This window comes from Colias philodice, chromosome 14 (genome assembly GCF_061535455.1).
Source record: "Colias philodice isolate Cphi_HAF_F1 chromosome 14, ilColPhil1 Martin Lab GWU primary, whole genome shotgun sequence".
Classification (NCBI taxonomy): Eukaryota; Metazoa; Arthropoda; class Insecta; order Lepidoptera; family Pieridae; genus Colias; species Colias philodice.
In genome coordinates, this window is record NC_143099.1 from 5,330,760 (window position 1) to 5,358,353 (window position 27,594).

At 33.2% G+C, this 27,594-nt stretch overlaps 2 protein-coding genes and 2 long non-coding RNA genes across 4 annotated transcripts; 3 read left to right on the forward strand and 1 right to left on the reverse strand.

Annotated features, from left to right (window-relative positions):
• Positions 1–250: 250 nt before the first annotated feature.
• LOC149482830 (uncharacterized) lies at positions 251–1,636 on the reverse strand. Its single transcript, XR_016316635.1, has 2 exons — positions 1,393–1,636; positions 251–1,124 (listed from the first exon to the last, which is right to left on the reverse strand). It is a non-coding gene; the product is annotated as an uncharacterized LOC149482830 (long non-coding RNA).
• A 6,322-nt stretch (positions 1,637–7,958) lies between these two features.
• Positions 7,959–27,454, forward strand: LOC149482831 (glutamate receptor ionotropic, kainate 3-like). Its single transcript, XM_089703619.1, has 17 exons — positions 7,959–8,182; positions 8,894–9,039; positions 9,417–9,584; positions 9,860–10,017; positions 10,466–10,662; positions 11,295–11,551; positions 11,628–11,732; positions 11,795–11,908; positions 12,026–12,223; positions 13,979–14,140; positions 22,533–22,732; positions 23,419–23,617; positions 23,828–23,916; positions 24,182–24,312; positions 24,517–24,632; positions 26,249–26,395; positions 27,030–27,454. Exons 1-17 carry the CDS (start codon positions 8,113–8,115, stop codon positions 27,285–27,287), a joined length of 2,715 nt encoding a protein of 904 aa, XP_089559745.1. The 5' UTR covers positions 7,959–8,112; the 3' UTR covers positions 27,288–27,454.
• Positions 14,237–15,196, forward strand: LOC149482832 (uncharacterized). Its single transcript, XM_089703555.1, has one exon. It carries the CDS (start codon positions 14,447–14,449, stop codon positions 15,194–15,196), a length of 750 nt encoding a protein of 249 aa, XP_089559681.1. The 5' UTR covers positions 14,237–14,446.
• On the forward strand, positions 15,540–16,985 carry LOC149482833 (uncharacterized). The gene is made up of 3 exons (XR_016316636.1): positions 15,540–15,871; positions 16,428–16,569; positions 16,922–16,985. It is a non-coding gene; the product is annotated as an uncharacterized LOC149482833 (long non-coding RNA).
• Positions 27,455–27,594: the final 140 nt, after the last annotated feature.

Below are 27,594 nucleotides of genomic sequence, written 5' to 3' on the forward strand. Positions count from 1 at the left end.
CTTCGGAAACATGTCAAGAGTCCCTAGGTAATAAACATACTAAAACCCCGGGCCACTAGGAGGAGCCCCGGAGTGGGGGGAGGGGGAAAATGGGTCCATTTTTTCATTTTTCGCTTAAATCTCAAAAACGGTACATGTTAGAGAAAAAGTTTCAAGGAAAAGTTGAAAGGCCATAAAATTATCTACAAGTTGTACCTGAATCATTTTTTCCTATATCCTACCGTTTCTGAGTTATACGCAGTAAAACATGATTTTGGCTCAAACAATTTCCACATCAATCGATCAAAAAATATTTCTTTCTTCCAAAAAACTCAAAAGTGCAACTTGTGACCGGTACTGATAGATTGCTCTTAATTAGGTCTATAATTGGTAAAATAAACACATTCCTCCATGGAAGCCTTTAGGAGGAATCGATTGTCAAAATATTATATTATGGTAGTTTGAGTTACTGAACTTGATCTTTTTATTTTTTTCTTCCAAAAAACTCATAAGTGCAACTTGTGACCGGTACAGATAGATTGCTCATAATTGGGTCTATCATTGATAAAAATACCAGATTCCAACACGGAGGCGTTTACGGGGAATTGAATTTTATTAGGGTAGTTACGATACTTGAACTTTTTATTTTTTTTCTCCAAAAAAACTCAAAAGTGCAACTTGTGACCGATACTGATAGATTGCTCTTAATTAGGTCTATAATTAGTAAAATAAACACATTCCTCCATGGAAGCCTTTAGGAGGAATCGATTTTCAAAATACTATATTAGGGTAGTTTGAGTTACTGAACTTGATCTTTTTATTTTTTTCTTCCAAAAAACTCAAAAGTGCAACTTGTGACTGGTACTGTTAGATTGCTCTTAATTAGGTCTATAATTGGTAAAATAAACACATTCCTCCATGGAAGACTTTAGGAGGAATCGATTGTCAAAATACTATATTAGGGTAGTTTGAGTTACTGAACTTGATCTTTTTATTTTTTTCTTCCAAAAAACTCAAAAGTGCAACTTGTGACCGGTACAGATAGATTGCTCATAATTAGGTCTATCATTGATAAAAATACTAGATTCCACCATGGAGGCGTTTACGGGGAATTGAATTTTATTAGGGTAGATACGATACTTGAACTTTTTATTTTTTTTCTTCCAAAAAAACTCAAAAGTGCAACTTGTGACCGGTACCGATAGATTGCTCATAATTAGGTCTATCATTGATAAAAAAACCAGATTCCACCATGGAGGCCTTTAGGAGGTATTGAATTTTATTAGGGTAGTTACGATACATGAACTTTTTAACTAACTACCCTAATAAAATTCAATTCCCCGTAAACGCCTCCATGGTGGAATCTGGTATTTTTATCAATGATAGACCTAATTATGAGCAATCTATCTGTACCGGTCACAAGTTGCACTTTTGAGCTTTTTGGAAGAAAAAAATAAAAAGTTCATGTATCGTAACTACCCTGATAAAATTCAATTCCCCGTAAACGCCTCCGTGGTGGAATCTGGTATTTTTAGCAATGATAGACCTAATTATGTGCAATCTATCTGTACCGGTCACAAGTTGCACTTTTGAGTTTTTTGGAAGAAAAAAATAAAAAGATCAAGTTCAGTAACTCAAACTACCATCTATACATATAATAAAATCGTAGGAAAGTCAAAACTGTACATTGAATATTTTTTTAAAAGAATACATAATCCATGATCTATAATCGATATAGAAGCCAAAAACATAGTTTTTAGAATTTTTGTCTGTTTGTCGGTTTGTCTGTTTGTCTGTTTGTCTGTTTGTCTGTATGTTTGTCCAGGCTAATCTCAGAAAGTACTGCACAGATTTACTTCAAATTTTGCATGAATATTACTAACAGGTCGGGTCAGGCTGTTATATACATATTATCATGCTATCACCTTCGGGGGAGGAGCTGTGAACCTTTATTTTTCTTACGTATTCCGTGTACTACGACAGCGTACAATATAAAGACTCATGTTTAAATGTTGTTTTTGAGTAAGCCATGCTATTGTCTACCTTTACACTATAAAAACTACATCATTTAAGTAATTTTGGCAGAGAAACAGTATAATGAATCTTAGTAGTATAAAGACAAATTTAAAACAGCGCCATCTATGAGATTTCATTAAAATTAAATCAATTTACATAATATTAACGCTCCTTGGAAATTCATAATTTAAATATTATGAATTATGATGTTGGTGAGGTTTTTTAAAGTTAAATAAATAATTCATATCTTCCCAGAGTCCATTTCAGGTGCGCTTATATTTCATGTGAATATACTAAATTTTTATAAGTGAGGGTAGATGTTTATTATTTGATGTCAAACAAGACACCATTACAGTTATATAGGTAATAGACGTAGTATTTGTATTCTCTTTGGGTAATAGTAGATAACAGTGATTGTGTTCATTCGTTACATTTTTAAAAATCTTCGGCTATTTTTTAATTTTCGCCTTCTTGCGTTCCCACAAAAGGTAAGTTGTAGCTTTTATATTTATTGTTTATTATAATTATATAGTTATACTCATGTTTTTAATTAGTTAAAGTTATGACAAAATAAGAAAATGATGAAATTTTATTTTTATGTATAACTTTTACAAGACTATATTATACGCCCAAAGAAGGTCACTTTAGTTCTTGATAAAACTTTATTTGTTAGTAGCTTTTTAATAAAATTAGGTACTTATCTTTTGATTTTTTTTTATTTACAGATTCAATGTTCATAAAAATTGACGATTTGCATGAGGATGTAGTGGAAATTAGTAACCTTGCGCGTGGTCAATCAATACATATAATAAAATTCTAGAAAAGTGATGTCTGTACAATAAAAATATGTAAAAAAAAAATAGCAGGGGTTATTATTAAATCGATCCCAAACCCAAAACTGTAGTTATAAATTTTTTTGTCTGTTTGTCTGTATGTTTGTGCACGCTAATCTCAGAAACGGCTTATCCGATTTAGATGCGATTTTCATTAATATATTGTGGTAATCTTCATTTAACATTTAGTGTTTACTAGGTTTCCGCCCGCGGCTTCGCCCGCGCAGTCAAAGAAAAACCCGCATAGTTCCCGTTCCCGTGGGATTTCCGGGATTTCATTTTCCCGGGATAAAAAGTAGCCTATGTCCTTTTTCGGTTATCAAAATATCTCCATACCAAATTTCATGAAAATTGGTTCAGTAGTTTAGGCGTGATTGAGTAACAGACAGACAGACAGACAGAGTTACTTTCGCATTTATAATATTAAGTATGGATTTCATGTTAATCGGTTCGTAAATAAAAAAGTTATTACCATTTAAGTATTCACGGCGAACATTTGCTAAGGCATTCTATTGTACACTATACAGTGTACGATAAAACGTAAGTTATCTGTTATACGCTACAGTTTTTCCTTATAAATGTCCAGGTGATCATATCGAAAGTCCCCAAGGGTGGGGGGGGTAAGCTGAGGTAGTAGGGGGGGAAGGGGTCAAATTAGAATTATGCTTACTTCTAGGTAAATTTTATACATAAAATGTCCTTTAAATTATGTCGTATTATATTTTTAACCCCCGACGCAAAAAGATGGGTGATAAGTGTTTGACCGCTATGTGTGTCTGTTTGTGCCACCGTAGCTCGCTAACAGGTAATACGAATTAGATGCGTGTTAGGCAGCATATTTTCCGACGCTGGTTCTTAGATAAAGTGTATCAAAATCGGTTAATCCATTTATTATACCTAGGTATATAGAGGTAAAAGTGGGAATGTGGGAAAAAATATTAGTTATATTTTTATCCAATTCGGTTTATCCATTTATTAGATTACAGCGGTAAAAGTGGGAATGAACAATAATCGAATGTGATCAAATAATATACTCAAGCGGCATATCAAAATATAAAAGAGCAACGTGTTTTATCGAAATCGGTTCATCCGTTTATTACATTTAGGGGTGACAGTTGTTAGATAAATAAACCAAATGGAGCATCAAACGACAGGATATGACGTGTACATAATACATATAGGTATAATTAGATAATATGGTTTACATCAAAATCGGTTCTGCCATTTACTAGGTGTGGAAAGAGAAGGGTTGAAAGTCTGTTAAAGAAGAGGGGGATATGGGAGCGGGAGGATAGCCACACCCTGGAAATTTTGAATTCTACTCAAAGCCACATAGGCCTGGCTCTTGGCAATTTTTTTTTCCTAAAGATACCAAAAAGATATCAAGGAGCAACAAACTTATAGATATCAATATGATGTAGGAATGTAATGTAAGTATGTAACCGCAATCGCCGGTACAGCCTGAAAATCAGCGCTGCTTTTGTGCAGCATTTTGCTGAGGCTGTCTCCGTTTGCCCAATTGTAAGATAAATTTTATAATGTGTTTGGCTGTGTTTTTTTTTGGCTAAAAAAAAACACAGCCAAACACAATAATAATAATAATTTCTTTTCTTTCTTTCTTTTTCTTTCTAATATGGAGGTAGAGGTCAAAAACTCACTTGAAAATATCACATGAAATAAGAAACATGAATAAGAAACCGAAGTTAAAAATTTAAAAATTAAAAAGAAAAACCCAACGCAACGAAGGAAAAGGAATAAATAATAATTTTACAAACTTCCCGACGATCTTTAAAATTAAGTACCATTATAAAAAAAATATAATTGTATATGATATTATGATAATGATGGTATGGCAGCCCCGATGACTTTGTTTTTTTAAAGTGAAACTTTTATTACATCGTCTCAAACTTTTTGGTCTGTGTAGCGCATGTCGCGTGACGGTCGGCTGCCGAGTAGGTATAAAGCAGTGTTCGGAACCGTACGATAATTATTATCGTACAAATACGATAATTTTGTGCCTAAGTTTCACTTTTACCGTGGTTTCATAAAACCACACAACATTTTTATTTTTATAAATATTTAAAATGGTATTTATTTTTAAAGATCTTCGGGAAGTTTGTAAAATTATTTATTCCTTTTTCTATGCACTTTTCTTCGTTGCGTTAGTTTTTTTTTTAATTTAATTTTTATTGCACGGTCTAAACGGTTTAGTTACTACAGGCGTGAGACAGGAAAGATCTGAGCGCTGAGACAAACGTCAAAACGCAAAGGAATAGAATCCGCTATCGATACTAATTATTGTCATAAGCGTATGATGTTTTGCTAAGGATTTGTTCACCTTACCAACGACGACGACGACCACGAACAAAATTTTCATCCAGTCGTAATTTAACAAAATTGTGCTAAACACAATTAAAAATAAATTATTAAAATTTCCTGTCGTTCTGGTGATTGGAATTTTTTTTTGAGATCAATGAATGAAAAAATAGATTTTTCGTAGAAACGGTAAAATTATCTATAAAAAACTTCAAATACATTGTTTTCTAGGAGCCACCGTTTCTACGAAAAATCTATTTTTTCATTCGTTGATCTCAAAAATAAAAATTCCAATCACCAGAACGACAGGAAATTTTAATAATTTATTTTTAATTGTGTTTAGCACAATTTTGTTAAATTACGACTGGATGAAAATTTTGTTCGTGGTCGTCGTCGTCGTTGGTAGGGTGAACAAATCCTTAGCAAAACATCATACGCTTATGTCAATTAGTATCGATAGCGGATTCTATTCCTTTGCGTTTTGAAGTTTTTCTCGGCGCTCAGTTGCTGCATGATATATTGTCAAAAACATCCATACAAGGAAGGAAGAAAAATAAATTTGCTCCCTTCCCTCCTGGTGCCTAAAAATAATATGACATAATTTAAAATAAATTTTACGTAGAAAATTAACTAGGCATTTATTTTTTATTTTTTAGCTCAGTTTAGTAATAAATTTATTAACAGTTCTTTTAATTATTTATGGTAGTACGTGTTTATTCAATAAAAGTTAAGTAGTCACCTACTATGCAGTCACTATTCCACGCGGACGAAGTCGCGGGCACAGCTAGTAATATAATATTTTGACAATCGATTCCTCCTAAAGGCTTCCATGGAGGAATGTGTTTATTTTACCAATTATAGACCTAATTAAGAGCAATCTATCAGTACCGGTCACAAGTTGCACTTTTGAGTTTTTTGGAAGAAAGAAATATTTTTTGATCGATTGATGTGGAAATTGTTTGAGCCAAAATCATGTTTTACTGCGTATAACTCAGAAACGGTAGGATATAGGAAAAAATGATTCAGGTACAACTTGTAGATAATTTTATGGCCTTTCAACTTTTCCTTGAAAGTTTTTCTCTAACATGTACCGTTTTTGAGATTTAAGCGAAAAATGAAAAAATGGACCCATTTTCCCCCTCCCCCCACTCCGGGGCTCCTCCTAGTGGCCCGGGGTTTTAGTATGTTTATTACCTAGGGACTCTTGACATGTTTCCGAAGAAACATCTTACGTTACTAACTCACGCACTCTAGACCCCCCTTGGAGGGACTCATTCAATGGACTAGAGTCTAGACGTGCAAAGACGAAAAGCTTATTTGCTTAAGGAAAGTACCAACACAAACTAATTTTATAATAGTAAAAAGCAAACAAGTGGTTTTGTTAAGATGTTTGCTACTAAATAAGCTGCGACTTGCGGTGGGTATACATATTATTCTTTATAATAAAAAGCGTACCTAATATTTGTTCCACAATAAACATTTTAATGCCTTGGAAGAAAATTTAATCGACTCTTATTCATATATGGTTAGTATAAAAGAGATATGACATCGAAAACATGGAATCTAGCGGAAGGCACTAGCTTTAAAATAAAAAGGTATCACCAAATTCGGTCACCTAGTCGAAAGGTTTGAGGTAGCAAACCAAAAAAAAAAGCAAGAAAAAAATACAGTAGGTATGTAGTATTGTGAAGCTCTTGTAACAGCTTCACTCAGAAAAGCGGCTGACATTGAAATAATATTAAATAAAAGAAAAATATTGGTGATGATAAATTTATTTAATGGAAATCTGTTTTTTTAATAAAACGCGTCTCACATAAAATAGACAGATGTTCCATAAAAATACTGTTAAGTGGGAATATTTAAGCCATCAATAAATAAACACATTTTATTATTGAACAATTTATTACTTTTTTATTGTATCTTTAAGACTGCTGTTTATTTGCAAACGATGTTGGTTGTTGGTTGGGTTTCTAAACTGCAGTGTTTTCGTTCATTGCTAATTATAATAATTTAATTCCTCCGAACTATCACAGATAACAATTATATCTAATACTATACTAGTGTACTATTAACGAATCAAATACAGTAAGTTGACTACATAGCAAATCTTAATTAGATTATTAAAATTATAATATCCATATATATTTAAAATAAATATTTGCTGATGACTAGGCTCTACCACTCGTTTTACTTTCCTGTAGTGTCGAAAATAATCATACCTATCCGTTTATTTCCTATAGCTGTAAATACCAGAATAATTAATTAGTATTTAGTAAGTAAATTCTTTAATTCTTACTTATTAGGATTTGAAAGTTCTTCTAAACTTTTATAATAATTTCTCTACATAAAGTTGAAAAAATAAATTTTGAATTCAAGCTCACAATGCTCGCAATTTAGCAAACTAAAAAAACATTTCTTGATTATCTATAACGTAAATTGCCCATAAATGTATTTAATTTTTAGAACCAAACTGATTCCAGCGACATTTTGGTAAGTGTAAACAATGGACTGTTTTATAAAATGCGAAGAAAATTGCACTTTACTCAGCTCTAATGGATAGATATATATAAAATCTTAAAATTTTAACTTAAAATCAGAGAACTTTCTAGTATTGGATTTAATGGGTTATTTTAGTGAAAAGAGCAGATGCAAAAGTTCGAATCTATTACAATATATCATTAGAAAACCAATTTAAATTGATTGTCTATGAAACTAGACGAATGTTTGAACGCAGTCTATTGAAATAAGTGTGTCATTTGTGGAAAACTCGATCTAAATATAGGGCGCGGATTATTTTGGACGCGGCGTGTCGCGGCGCGCTATTCACGCTAACCTAAACACATTACCGCTCTTTGTCTGAGCTTACGTTTATTACGTTTTTAAACGTTATTGCGGTAATTATAACGATGGTAATCTCATTAAGGCTTTGGACTGATTACCCTTAATGGTTGTGAAGTGAATTTCGTGAATGATGATCGTTAAATTGTTGTTATTATTCGCTTGTTCGAGATGTGTTGTGGCAGGCCCGCCCAATATCGGTATGTAACTGTTATTGTTTAAATAAATATATGTATTATGTATTGAAGTACCAATTCTTACTAATAGTTTCTTATTTGTTCTTGTCGCTATTGCTTAGAATTATCAAGATTTCCTGTTGTATTCCTGTCGAATACGACAGGAAATCTTGATAATTGAAAGCAATTCTTCGTTTTTACAATTCGACTTCTAAGATCGATATAGCTTCTAGTTGTCTACAAGTTATTTTTCACTATACACGTCTTTCTTGATAGACCAATATTTAATTAATAGGTTAATAGGTTACCATGTTTAATAAAAAATTGTTAATTGCAACAAATTACTCAATGTAAAAGATTTATCTTGTTAACTCTCATACATATGCATAGTTAAGAATTGTAAAACATTTTCACTAAGAGCAATTTTATGTTGCGAAAGCTTACATCACTTTGCGTTTATTATGATTTTAAGCGATGTCAGTTTTGATAAAAATGTCCCTGGAAACAAAACACGGTGTCTACAAATTACAATTATTAATGTTGCAAGTGGCATTATTTAACAGCAAATTGGATAAAAATGTTTGGTGTTTTGTACACCAAAAATTGTTATAAAATGTAGAGTATTATTATTTAGGACGCATTTCTTCGAACACACAGTTAATACAAATTTCTGAATTATAAAATTAGTTTTATTCAGATTAATTTAGAGAGCATTTCTTAAAATGTCTGTTTCAGGTGGTATTTTTTACGCCGATGACATCGACTCAAAAATAGCTTTAGAAGTGAGTGCGGAAAAATTCAATTTTACCGCTTTAACAATAGAAGTGTCCAGGCGAGGAGCGATCCTTGAGATAAGTGAGAACGTGTGTCAACTGGCTGAGGTAATGCTGTTTAATATACATATTATAGGAAATATGTATGGAACAATATTGATAATCAAATATCGAATGAATTAACAGTCATTGGAACATTTTACTTTTTGCCTTGAATCGCTGTGCTACAGAAGGATAAAGTAATATTATAAAATACCTAGTAATTGAAAATCAAATTAGTTATATATAATTCTATGTTCTAGATTATTATGGATTAATGAGTCCATATTAAATGCATAAGTATATATGTACTATATTATTAACATCAACCAACGACCTTCGAATACTTACAAAACTTTTCTATTCGATCTAAATTCAACCCTAGAGCTTCCGTAGTCACCACTTAAAGAATATCTAGAAAAGATAACACAAACAATTACTTTCAGGAAGGTGTAATAGGTTTCATAGATGGCACGGGCGGTAGGGCGACTGAGCACGCGCAAGCTATATGCGATGGCCTGGAATTACCCCTCATAGTGCTGCAACATAACGACCTTTATACAAGGAATTGGTCGCTAATCAATTTATATCCGAGCCCGATGGCTTTTAATATGGTAAGTTTATGCATGTTGGAGTTAAAGCAATATGTAATAGATATTTTCTTGCGTATTGGTTTCTATTTTATGGATGTAACTTTCCTACATTTTTCTTTTCAAATTGAGAATTGTTATAATATAAAAAATGGGGAATTGTTTCATTAGAGGTAACGCTAAATTGAAGTTTTATAAATGCTCTACATTTTTTGTTATACCTCTGACTTTGAAAAAAATCAGAAGACGGTAATTGTTGAATGTTTATTACATTGTTTATAATACGTTTTTTATACCAGGCGGTACAAGAGCTAGTGAAAAAGTACAACTGGAACAATTTCACTATACTATACGAGAGAGGCCACAGTATGGTAAAAGTGCAGGATTTGTTAAAACTTAGCAATCCTATAGAACTGGACGCGGTCTCCGTCAGGGAGCTTAGAGGCGACAATTATCGGTAAGCCAACTTTATTCATTGGAACGACCTTTGAGATTAAACTCCAAATAGGCTTAAGGGAAAAAATATTAATGCAACATTCGTGAGGAAATTACATTTTGAATGAAAGGAAGAAGAAATTTTTGTGACAGTACTTGTTTCATAAAATAATTAAATTCTTTATTCTTTAATTACACCCAACTCATTTTAAAATGTGTTGTATCACGAAACAACACAAAGTTAAATCTTGAATACCATTTTTTATTGTATTAAATGTAATTGTCTAGATGCTTATAATATCTATACTTTGCATTAGAATTGTTCATTAAATGTTGTTTTTATGTCCAAAAACAGAAAAAACTTTTTATTCTATTTATTTCTAACAAAAAACAAATCCAATTGCACAACTATAACTCTCTTTAAACCTGCTTCCTTGACATTATTGGACTAATGCTCCAGTCTATTTCAGGGATGTTCTAATAAACGCAAAACACAGTGGATACACGAACTTTGTAGTTGATTGTTCTTCCAACAAATTGGAGCTGGTACTACGTCAAGCTCAGCAAGTTGGTTTAATGGCTGATGGACACTCGTATATCTTCCTCTCACCTGATCTCTTTTCGTTAGACCTGACTAGGTATAGATATGGAGGTGTAAATATGACTGGTGAGTTTTAATAATTGTATAAGGTACGATTTAAAGTATCTGTGCGCATTTTTGAATGCATTTAGTTCTAGGTTCTTATGAATAATTTTTGGTCGAGCCTAAATAGTGATACACCTCATGTTATGTGCTAAACATCTTTCTTTTCAAGCGAAGCAAGTTTAAATCTTAGTTATAGTCATGATTTTTTTTAAATAATTGTAAAAAATTATGAATAAAATGACTGTAGCTAACTTATATAACGGTTTCAAATATGCATTTGCAATAGTAAATATTTTTTTTAATAAATTCTGAAGGTGAACGAGTTCTGCCTCAATAAAAAAATAACAATCCATTTAGTACGAAAGCGTTTATGTTTGTTTGCTAAAGAAGTAGAGATATTCCGTTTCAGACTTAAATTTCTTGAATTATTTAGTATTTTAAAAAATACCTTTCGTATTTTAACCAAACATTTAATTTTTTCATTTCAAATGTGCCGAGTCAGACATCAAAGTTTCAAATTTATTTTCCAGCTGATATTTCATGTATCCACAGACGCATTCAATCAAACTAAGTCTGCGTTCAGTCGATGTGTATGAAAATTTTTGAGCAAAAGTATTCTCTAGCCAATGTTTTATTCATACGTTGTTTTCCAGGTTTCCGTCTAATGGATTTAGGTGATGTTATACTGTACAACTACACAGCTCAGTTCAATGAAGCGTCGGGTTATACGTTAGAGCCGGACAACATTAAGACGAAGATTGTGTTAATTCACGATGCCGTAATGGTGTTCGCTAATGCTCTGTCAAAGGTCCGCTACCTCAGGCGGCGAGAGATCGAACCGGCGCAGCTCAATTGTGAGTTCTATCAATCGTGGGTATACGGATCGACGTTGATTGATTTTATGAAGACGGTAATATTGTGCTAGATTTTTGCCAAATTTCTATTATCATGCATAATTCATTTATTTAACACGTTAATCTTTGCAGGATAAGATTAATGGCTTGACGAGATCGTTAATTTTTGACGGTTTTGGCCAGAGGACCGATGTGTTTTTTGATATTGTGGAGTTAACTCCAGCCGGCCACCAATCTGTAGGTATTAATTAAATATTATTTTGTAAAAGTTTAGTATTCGATATAATTGCTGATTTCAGATCGGTAGATGGGAAAACAATAAATTAGAAATTTCGAGACAGTTTGTTTCTAATGCCGAAATAGCAGAGGAGACCATAATGAGAAATAAAACGTTTAAAGTTCTTATTTCTACGGTGAGTAATTTTACTTCTAAGTGATTATATTTGGGAGCTTACAAGAGACCATTAGACTATAATGATAATGTAACCACAAACCATTAGCAGAAGATAACTGGCTCCGAATTATTTCAGACGCCGCCGTATGGTTACGTAAAGGAGTCGTCTCTAAGACTCGAGGGAAATGATCGTTACGAAGGATTTACTATAGACCTAATCGACATGATAGCAGATAAACTCGGGTTTAGTTATGAATTTGAAGTCGAGCCTGATTATGGAAGTTTGAATAAAGACAAAAAATGGAGCGGTATGGTTTTAAAACTACGTGAGGAGGTGAATTTTATAAGTTTGTAATGTTTGTTTCGCTACTTTGTAGTTTTCTTGAGTTTTAGGGTGACAAATCAACATCGAGCTATGCTGCGCTGTACTGCGCTGTGCTGTGTTTGGTCAACTCGCTCGTCTAATATTTTAATGAGGATACAAACAAACCATGCTGTGCTGCGCTGTGTGAGGCTACGCTCTGTTTAAAAACGCAGCAGTCTCGAGCGAGGCGCGCTACCCGCCGTGCTGAGCCGCGCTGTGCCGAACTGTGCTATGTTTTTATGGAGCTCTGCCACGCTGCACTGTGTCGAGCTTATCACTACATAGTATAAAACAAAGTCGCTTTCTCTGTCCCTATGTCCCTATGTCCCTTTGTACGCTTAAATCTTTGAAACTACGCAACGGATTTGATGCAGTTTTTTTTTAGGGTTCCGTACCTCAAAAGGAAAAAACGGAACCCTTATAGGATCACTTTGTTGTCCGTCTGTCCGTCCGTCCGTCTGTCAAGACCCTTTTTCTCAGGAACGCGTGGAGGTATGAAGCTGAAATTTATATCAATTACTCAGGTCTACTGTCCCTTGAAGCTGTGAAAAAATCAAACTTCTAAGCCAACGCAATCAAAAGATACAGCCGTTTATGCCGCAAATTTTCGACACTTGCAAGGGAATCAAAACCTACAGGGTGCGAAGCAACGTCTTATAGCATAGATAAAGGAAAAATTACGAAAACCGTAAATTTTTAGTTACATCACATACTTAATATATTTTTTTTTAATAATTTTAAACTTATTTGTACAGAACCCTCGGTGCGCGGGTACACGCGACATGCGCTACACAGACCAAAAAGTTTGAGACGATGTAATAAAAGTTTCACTTTAAAAACAGAACTTCTTTTTCAAAACAAAATAAACTTCTAAGTAATAATAATAAACATATCAAAGCACATATTTATCTATGTTTGGCTTAGTTTTGAGCCTTGTCTGTCCATCTTTTCCCAAGTAAAAATCACGGGAACTTCAGATATCTCTTCATTGTCATCGTCTTGCTCGGTTTCGTATGTCTCTTCTTGTATCTCCACGTTGTCTTCCACCTCACTGTCATTTTCGTCTTCATAGCAGAAACAGAACTTGATTCTTCCAGCAACAATCTGATTTGATCATCGTTCATTTTGACATGAAGTATGGCCTAAAAAATTGGTCTGGACCGATTGGCGCCAAATGCTATGACACGTGAACTTCTGCCGACCACGCCGCGACCTGCACTAAAATGAAGTTAGCCCCAAATCCGGAAACTAGCAAGGAACTCGACTTCACAGGATTTACCTGCATAAAAATAATTACGAAAATGTGTTTCGTCGGTCTCACAGACCAACGCGCGAGTATAGGAAGGTTAAAAAACGTAGCTTAAGAAACACAGCACAGCACAGCGCAGTACAGCGCAGCATCGTTTAATTGTTAAAAAAACGTAGCTTAAGAAACACAGCACAGCACAGCGCAGTACAGCGCAGCATAGCTCGATGTTGATTTGTCACCCTTAGAATTCCTTATTCTGTATTTAAGTATGGTATTATGAAACGTGCTGGATTGCATAAACTTTAGAACTATTTCTAAATTACTTTTTATTTGTTTTATTCAAAGTTACAAAATGATTTGACAACTTATAATTGTAATTTAATTTGCTTAATATCCATCAACTAAAATTGATTGATTAATAAAATTCAACAATAAAGAGTCACTTAGTTATTGTTATGTATTTTATTTTATTTTAGAAAGCTGACTTTGCCATTTGCGATTTTACAATAACAGCAGAGAGGCAGAGTGGCATTGATTTTTCAACTCCATTCATGTCCTTGGGTATTGGTATATTGTATAAGGAACCCAGTAAACAACCGCCAGAGATGTTTTCATTTATGGCTGTATTCTCTAAAGAGGTTAGTATGTTCAAAATAAATGTTACCTATCTATACCAATATAATAAAGCTGAAGAATTTGTTTTTTTGTTAGTTTCAACGCGCAAAGCGCAATCTTTTTTCCACTTGTGGGTAGTGTAAAGTGCATACGTCTTTTTTCTTACTCTTCATTTGTTTTATTAAGAATTTGTCTACCACTGTTGTTTACATAAATAATATGCTTTAAAAGTTACCTTTGCCATCCAGTAAGTGTCACAAATAATCACTTTCACTTTTCACCAAGACATATTTAAAATCCAACACAGAAGTTTTAACATAACCTCCAAAATGGAATCCTTTGCACAAACTGTAGCGGATATGAGTGAAATGTTCAAATATAGAATGGAGGAGTTTCAACGTGAGCTGCAAAGTAGCAATAATGGCTCTGGAAGTCCCACCAGTAAGATTTCTTCAGAATTTGCTGTTTTTCGAACATTTGTGCTGTCATCGTTAAGCTGTCTTACCTCTCAAATTCAGCTGCTAACCCAAATGCATGATCAACTTGAAATGCGGAGCAGGCGCAAACACCTATTAATTCATGGTGTTCCTGAGTCCAAGAATGAAAACTCCAGCATCATTGTCTCCAAGGTTATATCTGATCACCTTAAAATGCCTGAGGTTACTCCACAAATATTTAGCCAGTGTCATAGAATGGGGATGATGAAGGATGACAAACCACGGCCACTTCTTGTCAAATTTAAGGATATCCAGGTACGGAGCCAGGTGTGGCAAGCCAAGACCGCATTCAAGGGTACTAATATTACCGTATCCGAATTCCTCACAAAGGCTCGCCATGCCCTTTTCATTGCTGCAAGGAAACGGTTTGGTATATCCAATTGCTGGACGAGGAATGGTTTCATCTTTGTTATTGGATCAGATGGGGCTCGCAATCAGATTAATTCCATCGCTGACTTAGACTCAATTAAAACTCAGACTCCTGATACTGAAAAGCAACCTCTTGCGGCTTCTAGTGACAATAACCAGAAGACTTCTTCGCAGCAAACAGCGAGATCCAGAAGAATTCCTAAGCATAAGTAGTTTTATATTTTTATCACTTCTTTTTTTCAATGCTTATTCAATGAACGGTGTAGGGTCTTGTATTATCGGTTTTGCTATGATAACTTTTGCTATACTATTAACCTGCTGGAATATATTCTCTTTTGTTATTAATTTCACCATCATGTATTTTCATAATATCTTGTTTCATATTTCATAATTCATTTTGTAGTCTCGCCAATTATTGTGTTTCTGTTTTTCCACCTTTAATTTGTGTTTTTACGCTTTTGTTTTTGCCGACATATGCTATAATAAGTGACAGACTTATGTGGTTTGTTTTTGTGTCTTTGTATAGATTGTTATAACCACAGATTAAAGACCAGTAGATAGGCAATGCTATGGTGAAAAGAGATAGATAGCTACGCTTACATTATGTGAGTGAAGGGGATGTAGATACGTTTTTTTTGTCCTTATCTGCGTGGCCACTTTTTTGTTTGGCCCCTGTCAAACCTGGGCCAAACAAACAAAGCAGATCTGATATTTAATTAGTTTTCTTGTGTCTAATGTTCTTTTTGGTGATAAATACATTTGGAAGTTAATTATAAAAGTGTTCTGAATGTACTACGTGTACTGAGTGTTTATAATTATGGGTGGTTGCAGCGTATTAGGCTATAACAGCCGCACGGAAACAAACGCCGATGGAATTTCATTTCATTCGTAAGTAAACAATTAAATAAAGATACATAATATCAGAATCATTATAATTGACTGTTTCCTATCAACTGATCATTCTTATTGTTAATATTTCGTGGTAATTTTAGCTTTTAAGTGTAAGATAACCTCAATCACAATGTTGCCTGCAAATGGGAAAAAAAGTCCACAAAATTGCAAAAAAATGTTTGTCCCATAGTTTTCCAACGTATAATGGCATTTGTATATATGGATTGATGCTAGTCGGTAAAATTGGGTACCATCTAAAAAGCGAGAATATGTTCAAAGAATTTTAACGCAATTTTTTTGTTTGCAAACCTAAATAATCTCTCCTTGAGTCAAATGCTACGCCAACAATCAGCATGAATGTAATTACTTATCTACATTTTAAGAAGTTGATTTTAAATCACAATCAAATTCCATTGTTAGATTTCCCTATAACCCTAAGATAGATTATTTTCATATGCGTTTATTAAACTTTGTTACATATTAAATTGCTTTTTACATTAACTCTCTAGTAAAATAAAAGTAAAATATAAATCTAAGAATTTATATTTTTTAGTTTGAATCTGTGCAGTCAGTATCGGCAACACAAAATGATGATCCAAATTCCAATACCATCAACGAGCTATAGAGGAGTAAAAAGGAATAGACAGAAATCAAATGATTAAAATGTGTCCCCAGGTGCTAAAACTCGAAAACTGGTTTGTACTAAAAAAATACATCTTTATTAATAAAAATAACAAGTTATTTGGTAATACAAAGTTAATAATGGATAAAAATTTATAACCGGAGTAAATTAAGCATTAATTCCATTTTATTTGCCATTAATTGTTAGCATTTCTCTTTAAAAATGTTTTTATTTCTAAAAGCAGAGTTGTTAATGTTTTGATGCCATAGTTTCAAATTTAATATATTGAAGTATTTTTATTTCTAATTATTTGCTATATATGTATATTAATGTTATACTTTGATACCAATACATTGGTATTAAAATAATTAATATAATGGCCTTGACACAAAAAATATTTTATATTCTAAAATTTATTTTTTCAGTTGCAGAAGCAAAAACAGATATCAGCTAATCGTCTTAAGAAATTGCTTGTTAAATGCTCATAAATATGGAAGAAACAGAAGTTCTCCGCAGCATCGAAAACGGAAATAAAGATTTTCTAAAACTCAACGGAAACGATAATCAAGCCAATTACGCAACTTTTCCTTATGTCTAAATTTCATAAGCCCAAAAGCGTACATTTACGTACGAAAAACATTCGACATCGGGCTACGTAGATTTTGTACCTACTTGATTTTTATGTTCCAATATTTGTAATCGGCCCTTAGCACAGAAATATTTTATACATGTGTAAAATAACCTATGATAATAAAACACATTGAAACTGTATCTGAATTTAATATTCCTTTATTTGTGGTCTTCCCTTCTCGAATGTATATTATGTATATAAAAACTACAAAGGTAAATTTTCATTAAAAATACGTCCTCAAATTCACCTAACATTATTTATTTATTACACTGAATTGTAATAAATAATTAATGTAAGAGAGAATTTGAGGACGTATTTTTAATGAAAATTTTCCCTAAAATGCAGGAAAGTTTATAAAATGGCAACACTCGAAGATATAGCGAAATGCACTGAGGTGGCCACGCATGTTCTGAATCTAGTGGTACTAGATCTGTGGTTATAACAATACTTTATTAATGTAATATCTCGCATAATACCTGCATTTAAATATTATTTAATTTATTTACCACCTTCAATTATTTTACATTTCTTTGCACACTTGTAAACAAACTAATGTCATATGTCACTTATTACTTGTCAAATGTCATTTCATTTCATGCATTTGTATCTTGGTGTTGCTACTCTATAAAACTACTGGAAGGTGTTTATGGTAAATTGTATTTTGACTTACAAAGTATTTTAAATTCTACAAATACTTATATATTTTATTCGTACATATTACTGCTTATCATATACATTAGATTATTATATATATATATATATATATATATATATATATATATATATATATATATATATATATATATACATATTTTATTTATTTTTTTGGATTCATATTATATTTTCATATTATTGATTTTTGTTTTTCTTCTTATATATCTATTAAGTACTCTCAATATTTAAGTATATTACTTATCATTTTATATTATTACCATTTTTATATTATTACTAGGTCTATAGTGTTTAATAATGTCATCCAATGAAAGCATCATGAGCGACGAGTTCTTGTCATTACCATCGGTTTCTGACTGTTCAATGGATAGTTTTCTTAGTAGTACGTCCTACATTCCTCTCAATACGTTACTTCATAATCATTTTCCTACAGCTTCAAAAACCTTTAACGTGGTACATATCAACGCGCAGAGTATCCCGGCACATTATACTGATTTTTTAGCCTCCTTCGAGTCGAGTAATGTCCAAGCCATCCTTGTTTCAGAAACCTGGCTAAAGCCCTCCTTACCATCCTCCTGCTACTCCCTACCCGGTTTCCATCTGATACGTAACGATCGTGCCTGCAGGGGTGGAGGAGGTGTTGCTATCTATCTACGTAATCACTTGCCGTTCACTATTATTAGCTCTTCGCCAGAACCCACTCCTGCAGCTGCGGTTGAATACCTTTTCCTAGAGGTCTGCATTTCCCATACAAAAATTCTTCTTGGTGTAATCTACAGTCCTTCCTCTTCCATAGACTATTTTCCTTCTTTCGATGATCTCCTTCTTAATCTTTCTCCTTCTTACAGTCACACCATAATTATGGGTGACTTCAATACCTGCTTGCTAAAAAATGACTCTCGCTCTAATAAACTACTGTCTCTTGTAGACTCCTATAACCTTCACATCCTCCCTCTTAATCCCACGCATTATTTTCCTAACTGTGCACCTTCCTTGCTTGACCTTATAATCGTATCCAACACAGACTTCATCTCTAACCATGGTCAGTGTGCAGCAGATGCGTTCTCCTATCACAATCTTATTTTCCTCTCCTACAAACTCCGTCCCCCCAAATCCAAGCCCCAAGTCGCTATGCAGCGAAGTTTTGGTCGTATGAATCATGAAAGTCTCTGTGCCGATGCGATTAAGATGGATTGGAATGCAGTAAAATCCTGTGAAAACCTTAATGAAAAAGTTACATTATTTAACTCCTTTCTTACACAGCTCTACGACATTCACGCTCCAGCACGTCCGGTGAAGCTCAAGCACTTGCCTGCACCTTGGCTTACTGAGGAAATTAAAACGCAATTGAATTTAAAAAACCAAGCTAAATCTCATTTAAAATCGTGTCCTTCTGATGAGGCGAGGGAGAAGTATATCAGACTGAGGAATCGTTGCAATACTGTGTGCCGGGATGCACAGCGCCGCCATATTCATACATCCATTGAAAATGGTGACCCATGTTCTGTATGGAAGTTTCTCAAAACTATTGGCATAGGTAAACAACCTAAAGTCTCGGCTACAAACCTGAATATCGACCAGTTAAATGCACACCTTTCTACTCCTCCCGTCCTGTTTGACAGTGTCGATAAACAGGCTACCCTTTATTTCCTTTCATCCTTACCTTTTTCTTCTAATAAACCTTTCAACATCTCATCTTTCACCGAATGCGATGTTAAGAAGAACATATTATCCATATCTTCTAAAGCTGTCGGTTGTGACAATATTAGCCGTGCTATGGTCGTCCCTATCCTCGACATCATCCTTCCTACAATCACCAACATCCTTAACCACTCTATTTCGTCCAGCACTTTCCCTGAAGTTTGGAAAGACGCGAATGTTATCCCGCTCCCTAAGAAATCTAATGCTAGCTCACTGTCAGACTACCGTCCTATATCCATCCTTCCTTTCCTCTCCAAAGTTCTTGAAAGACTTATCCATCACCAACTAAGTACCTTCCTAAACTCGAACTCCATACTCAATCCTCTACAATCCAGTTTCCGCCCCGGGCATAGCACGGCTACTGCTTTAGTAAAAATAACTGATGACATTCGGTTAGGTATGGATAATAAGCAGCTCACGTTACTAACATTGCTAGATTTTAGTAATGCATTTAACTCTATTGACTATGACGTACTTTTGAGTGTGCTGCGTTCTATTAACATATCTGCATCGGTGTTAGAGTGGTTTCGTAGCTTTTTGCATGGTCGCCGGCAGAGGATAAAGCTAGACGAGTCCATCTCATCCTGGAGTTATCTGACTGCAGGTGTACCACAAGGCGGTGTCCTCTCTCCTCTTCTTTTCTCCCTCTTCATAAACTCCATTACGAGTAACATCTCATCCCGGTACCACATGTATGCTGATGATCTTCAGATTTATACGCATTCTCCTTTGTCTGATTTGCCTGCAGCCATTAACTCAACAAATACTGATCTCGATTTTATTGTTAGATGGAGCAAGCTGTACGGCCTTAAAATTAACCCCCACAAAACGCAAACTATTATTATCGGAAGTCCGCAGTTTGTGTCTAAAATTGTGTGGGAAAACTTGCCATCAATTTACGTCGACAACACTAAGATTCCATTCAGTCTGTCTGTCAAAAATCTTGGTGTCCATTTAGACTCTACACTTTCCTGGCATGATCAAATGAAACATCTCAGTAAAAGGTTATTTGCAGCATCCCACTCCCTTAAGCGATTACGAAACTTTCTTCCGATTCCGACCAAAATTTTGTTAGCGCAAACACTCCTTCTTCCCATCCTCGACTACGCTGACGTCAGTTTCTGTGACCTTACTGAGATCCAACTCGATAAGCTTGAGCGATTTCAGAACTTGTGCATCCGCTTTATCTTTGGTTTGCGTAAGTATGACCATGTCTCAGCTTATCGTCGCAGGCTGAAATGGCTACCTATCAGATATCGCCGGGATGCTCATGTGCTACATTTGTTGTACGGAATATTATTCGATCCCAGAACCCCACTCTATTTAAAAAATAACTTTGAGTACTCTAGTAATCACGGGTTAAATCTGAGATCGAATAACACTTATCTCATTAATGTACCTGTACACAAAACTAAATTCTACAATTCCTCATTTACAGTGAAGGCTATTCGACTATGGAATGACTTACCAATAGCCATACGCCAAGCGAGATCCATCGATGCTTTCAAAAACATGCTTTTTGACCACTACATCTCCTCAGTGGCCAAATGATGACTTTAATAATGTTTCCGTTACCTATATGTATTTTGTATATGTATTATATAATATGTATATATTATATCTATTTATATTATGAATACGTATATATATATATTGTAATATATGAATTTCTTTATTTATTACATATTGTATATTATTTATACTTTTACTTTTCTAGTAATTTATATTATTAATTTATTTAAACTTATTTTATCATTGTTTCTTTTTTAGTATACACCGCCGACTTGTATTTGTAATTTATCATTGTTTTCCTTGGTTGGGTCACCTGGAAGAGATGGCTCTGTAGCCATAAGGTCACCCTTTGTGCAATTTGTTTGTATCGTATTTTATGTTATTTCTTTCAACTGGTGTGTGCAATAAAGAATTCATTCATTCATTCATTCATTCAAATCTTAGGAACTACTGGTCCGATATGAAACATTCTTTCGGTGTTAGATAGCCCATTTATCGAGGAAGGCTATAGGCTATATATCATCAAGCTAAGACCAACAGGAGTGGAGCACTGCGGGTAAAACTGGGGGGCGCAGCTAGTACATGAATCATGATATTTACTTTTTTATTTTATTGATAGTTTATGTGTTTTAGTTGATATACAGTTCTGAATTTTCTAAATCATAAGAAACTTTTCTCTCAAACTTTCCTTTGGTCAAATAAGATAGAATTTAAATTAAAAAATCGATATTAAATAGTTCTTTACGTAAACGCAAACATAAATAAAATATAATAATATTGCACATTGACTTCATCGCAGTCGGCAGTACAATAGAATTGTAAGTTGTAACCGAGCAACGGAGGTGCGGTTTTGTTATGAAAGAACTTTGTATTGCATTGAGCATTATCTGTGGTTTTATTATTATGAAGGATAAGGTTTATTATGGTTTTTGTTGTAAATATAAATTTAAAGTTGTACAAACAATAGAAAAGGAACTGGTAAATGTTGGATATAGTTTTTATTAGAGTAAACTAACTTTTTACAGCATTTAAAAATTTTATTGCTTTGTATTTTGTGCTTTTATTCCCCAATATTCAAACACGTAAAAAATAAGGTTTGTTCTCATCAATACTATGTTGTACAGCTCAAAATACCTATATAATATGCATGTAGAGTTTAGTATCTTTTAGAGACCTAAAAGTCGCAACGCATCTGCAGAAGCCCCTGTAGATGAACATGGGCGGTGGACTCGCTTAAGATCGCCTGATCCACAAGCCCGTTTGCCCACTCTACTATAAAAAAGATGTGTGGCACTCGGGGACTGCCGCGGTAAAACTATTGCATAGCAAGCCTTCAAGCCACACCTCCGAGCCCGTCAGAGTGGGGAGCGTGAGGTTTTTTCGTTACGGAATTTCTCGATTCGGTCCCCGCGCTCAAGGCCCGCGATAAAAGCTATGCAATAGCTTGAAAACCTAATTATCCTTTGATATATTTATTTAACCTTTATAAATATGTATATTATAAAAACAAATGTCTTCAGGTATGGTACTACATGGTGCTAGTTCAATCAGCGTTGGGTGTTATCATGATATTTGTGGGTCGGATATCTCACAAGGAATGGCAGAATCCGGTACCGTGTATTGAATCGCCTGAAGAACTAACAAATCAGTTCAGTTTCGCGAACTCTGTGTGGCTCATCATTGGATCTGTTATGCAGCAAGGTTCTGAAATAGCTCCAATGTAAGTGTATTTATTTTAAAAGAGTTGTTACCTTTTATGCTCTATGGTCACAAACTCCATTTTATTCTACGATAAGGGTTCTTAGAAATTAGGACAGTATTAATTCAAGTTAAAAATACTTAATGAATTTCGTTCAGTACCATCTTTTTTATTAGCTGAGGATACACTTATTTTTTTTCAGTTCTATGTATGGAATTTGTGGTATTATATGCAGTTACATATTATGTGTACCTACTGTGGAGTACTAGAATTATATGTAATTCTGATTTAAATAAAGTAACCAGAGATAATTTCCAGTAGTACCTAACACTAAATTCTCTTTTATAAATTATTCATCTTCATAATATAATATGAGAAAATTATATGGTCCGTTATGTTACGTGCCTGGAACGAAGCTATAAATTAGGTGGAATATTAAGGTTTTCTATTCTAGGATATTCTAAATATTCTATTAAATTTAAAGTACCTAGTCATCCTATAATTCATTCAACCTTTTCATTTTGATATAAGACACGTTAAAAATGATTTGAGCATTAACAAAACTTTGGTAAAAAAATAATCGCGTAACTAATTTAAAAATAGTTTTTAATTCGGTTCAATCGTCACGAAAATATAAAACTTTGGTTTTCGTCGTGGTTTATATAATCAAATTCTTCCACATTAAAACATATTTACAACATTTTCAGTGCATTAGCTCCTCGAATCATAACCAGTGCGTGGTGGTTCTTCACTATGGTGATAGTGGCATCATACGTTGGTACTCTAGTCGCCTTCCTCACGGTGGAAAAGAATGTCCTCCCCTTTTCAAACGTGGTGGAACTTTATGAACATAAATCTATTTCTTATGGCGCTAAGACTAATGGCTCTACGAAACAGTTTTTTAAGGTAAATATAGTGAATTACAAACAAGAGGGAATTGAATAAAGTGGATCTAAATATCAAGAGTTGACTGTTAAAATCTTGCAATAATGTCTAATTTGTTTGATACTTAACTTTAAGTTAATAATTCAAACTTTTTGTGCAATCGTATAAAATAACTAGCAATATTTTTTTAAACTTTAAGTGTATTATTATTATAGTGAATGTTTTTTTCAGGAATCCACTAATCCAGTGTATCAGAAAATGTATCAAAAAATGTATTCGAAGGGATGGCTGGTTCCAGATAACGATGTTGGTGTGGAATTGTTAGTATATTACATTTTTCTGTGAACGATACCTATTAGACATAATAAATAAACAGTTTCAAATTCAATTCAGTTAACAATCTTCGTATAATATTGCTAAATAAAATAAATAACATTATATTTTAACTAATGGTGTTATCTACTTAAAGAATTATTGTTTTCTTGCGCCACATAACCTAACATTTCACAATAAATCCAAGCCGATTTTTTTATTTTCTTCATTATTATGTTCCAATTTGCAAAATCAATTTTTCACTTTAATCAGGGTAGAGAAGACAAATTACGCGCTTTTCATGGAATCTACGTCGATTGAGTATACAATAGAGAGACATTGCGATTTGCTACAAGTGGGTGGTCTTTTAGATTCTAAAAGCTATGGGATTGGTATGAAAAAAGGTATAAATTATTTGTTTACAAACTATTGTATTGCAATTAACATAAAGCAAAGTGATATGATGTAATGTTACATGTATGTGTACCTACCTACCTTTGTAGATTGTAGATATAATATCGGACGTTATGAAATTTCTGTTAAAATTTATTCTAAAATATTATAACCTATGACTTTTTCATTTGTCTTTAGTACTGAATTCTTTACAGGTTCACCTTATAGATTCTTTATAAATGACGCTTTAATTCAACTCAAAGAAACCGGAGAGATACAGAAGTTAAAGGATCTTTGGTGGAAAGAAAAAAGGGGCGGTGGAAAATGTGGGGTATGTCTCAAGATATATTATATTATAGTAATAAACCTTTTTCTATTTCGTGCTCCATAATATATCCTTGACAACACTAATATTATAAAAAGAAAACATTCGTTACTAATTATCCATTATTATTATTGTTTATACAAAATTATTTAAACAAAACTGTTTGATAGTTTTGTCATAAGTTTCACTTTAAACAAAATAAGCTCTACATTGAGTCGGATAATAAAACAAATATCAGAGGTAAGTACTATGTAGGTTGGCATTAGCTACGGATGCATTTGCTCTGACTTATTCAAATAGAAAGTAATTTTTGCTAAGTACAGTTTTCATTTCAAACATTGTTTAGAGTTTAAAATTTTTATGCAATAAATTAGTAATTTACATATCCTAATTAATAATTATTATTAGCCACAATATTGTATACAACATATATTTTATTTATAGTTGTAGGTATATACTTTATATATGTACGGATATTATTTTCATTTTTCAGCTAATACTCTTGAAAGAATCTTCCTCAGTTTGTTCCAGGAATTTTTCTTCTTGTAGACGTTTAATATATTATAACATACATTTAAAGTCTTTGAAGTTACTCGCTTTTTTCCTTTATCCCATAATTGAATACTTTTTAAAGATAAAGCCTTAATTTACATGTATAAAGCTTAAATTTACCAGATTTACATAGTATTAGTTTTATTTACAAGTAGTCACGGTCGCGACTTCGTCTACGTTAGGTATACTTGTGAGAAAAATATCACTTATACTTACTACGATATCATCTTAATTACCGTGCAACAATCTCCTTATCTTCACTGTCTCATATTTGAACAGAAACACAGCACGAAAACATTTTGACTAACTATCTAAGTTTGTTTAAAAATTTGTTTATTTTGCCAACAAGTAGCCAAACTAAGAAGTCGATCAATTGGCACTTAGTTTCGCATCAAAAATATTATGTCATAAAAATGTTTAAATATCATAGTTGGCTATGAAGCTAGGTGATAGCTATGAAGCCTGATGGTAAGTGATCACTACCTCCCAAAATCCTAATACACCAATATACACCTTCCCTTGTTGAACTATGATTCTGTTCGATGATTTATAACGAAACTAACATCATTGATCAACAAGCCAGTTCCATAGAAACGCAATTAGAACCGCAGCTAATACAATCCCATATTCGTCCATGTCACACGTCCGGTACACGTTGTTATGCTAATTGCTTGTAATTGGCGAGACACGCTGGATGTAAAGTGATATTTATTAGAATTTTGATTCAATTTAAAGCGGGTTTTTTGTTGACTGCAACTTGGTATAGGGTCAACTGGTTGAAGGTTTGTTTGCAAGTGATTATTATTAATTGGACGTATTTTGTAGACGATAAACTTAGTTGTGATAACTAATTTTGTGTTTATTTATAGAAAGCAACACGAATGGAATGTGTTGATTAAAAAAAGGCTATATTGTTTGCTAGGTAATTCGCAAAATTTAAATACTATGAGCTCTATTTTATGAATACTATCACGAGCTTAGCAAATTTGAAACTACACTTTGTTTGTACCTACATGTAAAATTAATACATTATGAATGATAAAATCCATATAATCGTATAAAATTTGTAGAAAAAACAAGACCAGGAGCAAAAACAGTTGGGTATGAAGAACATGCTTGGAGCATTCGTGGTTCTAGGAGTCGGATGCTGTATTGGTCTTCTAATTTCTACTCTGGACATGCTATGGGGAGTTTTTAAACGCTCCGTTAAATACAATGTAAGTATATTTTATTTGAAAACAACAAATCGTGCTGATTGACTATAAATTACAAATTTATCTGTAATAGTCTGCCGATCGGATAAAATTTCACAAGCAGATTTACATGTTTCGTATACATTTTGAGTTTTGTTTTGAGTGATTTACATAATATCTACGATAATTACATAGATGCTCATCGAACTTAACAATAAATAAATTACTACGAACACTAATTGTTTCTAAATATTCTATTCTAAAAATTTGTAGAGTGGTTCGGTAAAGTTGGTAATTATTAGATTAACAACTTTAACTCAGAGAGGCTCCTTGATCTAACCCTACATAAATTTTGTGTTATTTATTCAAAAGAGAGTATTTACTGTAAGTAAATTCAGAATAATTAATGTTTCGCTACTTTTAGGCTTATGGTAAATAATTAAAGCTGATCTTTGGTAACAGAATAATCAAAATCACTTTTAATAGGTACTAACTGATAGATAAATTATTGCATATTTAGATCATACTTCAAGATAGAATTTTACCAAATTCTAGATTTATAGAATTACAAAAAGTTTAATTAGTAAGTAACTAGAAACTAGTATAAATACAACAACTTGTAACTACCAGACTATGAATAATGCCCTATAATTTTCAGACAACATTCAAATACGAATTGATAGAGGAGTTAAAATTCGCGCTCAAATTCAGCGGTGACATTAAACCAGTAAAGCGCCCGCAGCGGGCTCTTGGAAGCGCTGAAGCGCTGGCAGAACAAGAGGGCAAGGACGAGGTGAAGTCTCTCAAGTCCATACGCTCTGGAAGATCCACTGACACGCATAGAACTCAACATTCGCGTAACTCGAGGCATTCTAGTCTGAGCGTCGCTTTTGCCAGAAGGAGGGAATACACGTGATTTTTTTTAATGCAGTAATTTCGAATTTTCGAATTTTTTCTATTCTTTATAAATTTATATTTATAAAGCATTTGAATGCCATAAAACAAAAAATATCAATTTCAAGATTGTTATTGTTGTAAAAATGTAGAATGTGATTTTTTATAATACGACATAATGTTTATTTCATTATTTAAAAAAGCTTATACTGACTTCCTTATTGATTTGCAGAAATGATTAGAAGTACATAGTAATGAATAGTGCAATAAATAATACAATGCCTTTTTATAATATAATAAACATTAATAATATGAGCATAGTGTTTTAT

Bases quoted from the DNA above. Each gene is read 5' to 3' on its own strand.
- LOC149482831 (XM_089703619.1), top strand. From the start codon at position 8,113: ATGATGATCGTTAAATTGTTGTTATTATTCGCTTGTTCGAGATGTGTT. The intron at 10,663-11,294 runs GTGAGTTTTAAT...GTTGTTTTCCAG, and splicing joins TGGAGGTGTAAATATGACTG to GTTTCCGTCTAATGGATTTA. The intron at 12,224-13,978 runs GTGAATTTTATA...ATTTTATTTTAG, and splicing joins TTTTAAAACTACGTGAGGAG to AAAGCTGACTTTGCCATTTG.
- LOC149482832 (XM_089703555.1), top strand. From the start codon at position 14,447: ATGGAATCCTTTGCACAAACTGTAGCGGATATGAGTGAAATGTTCAAA.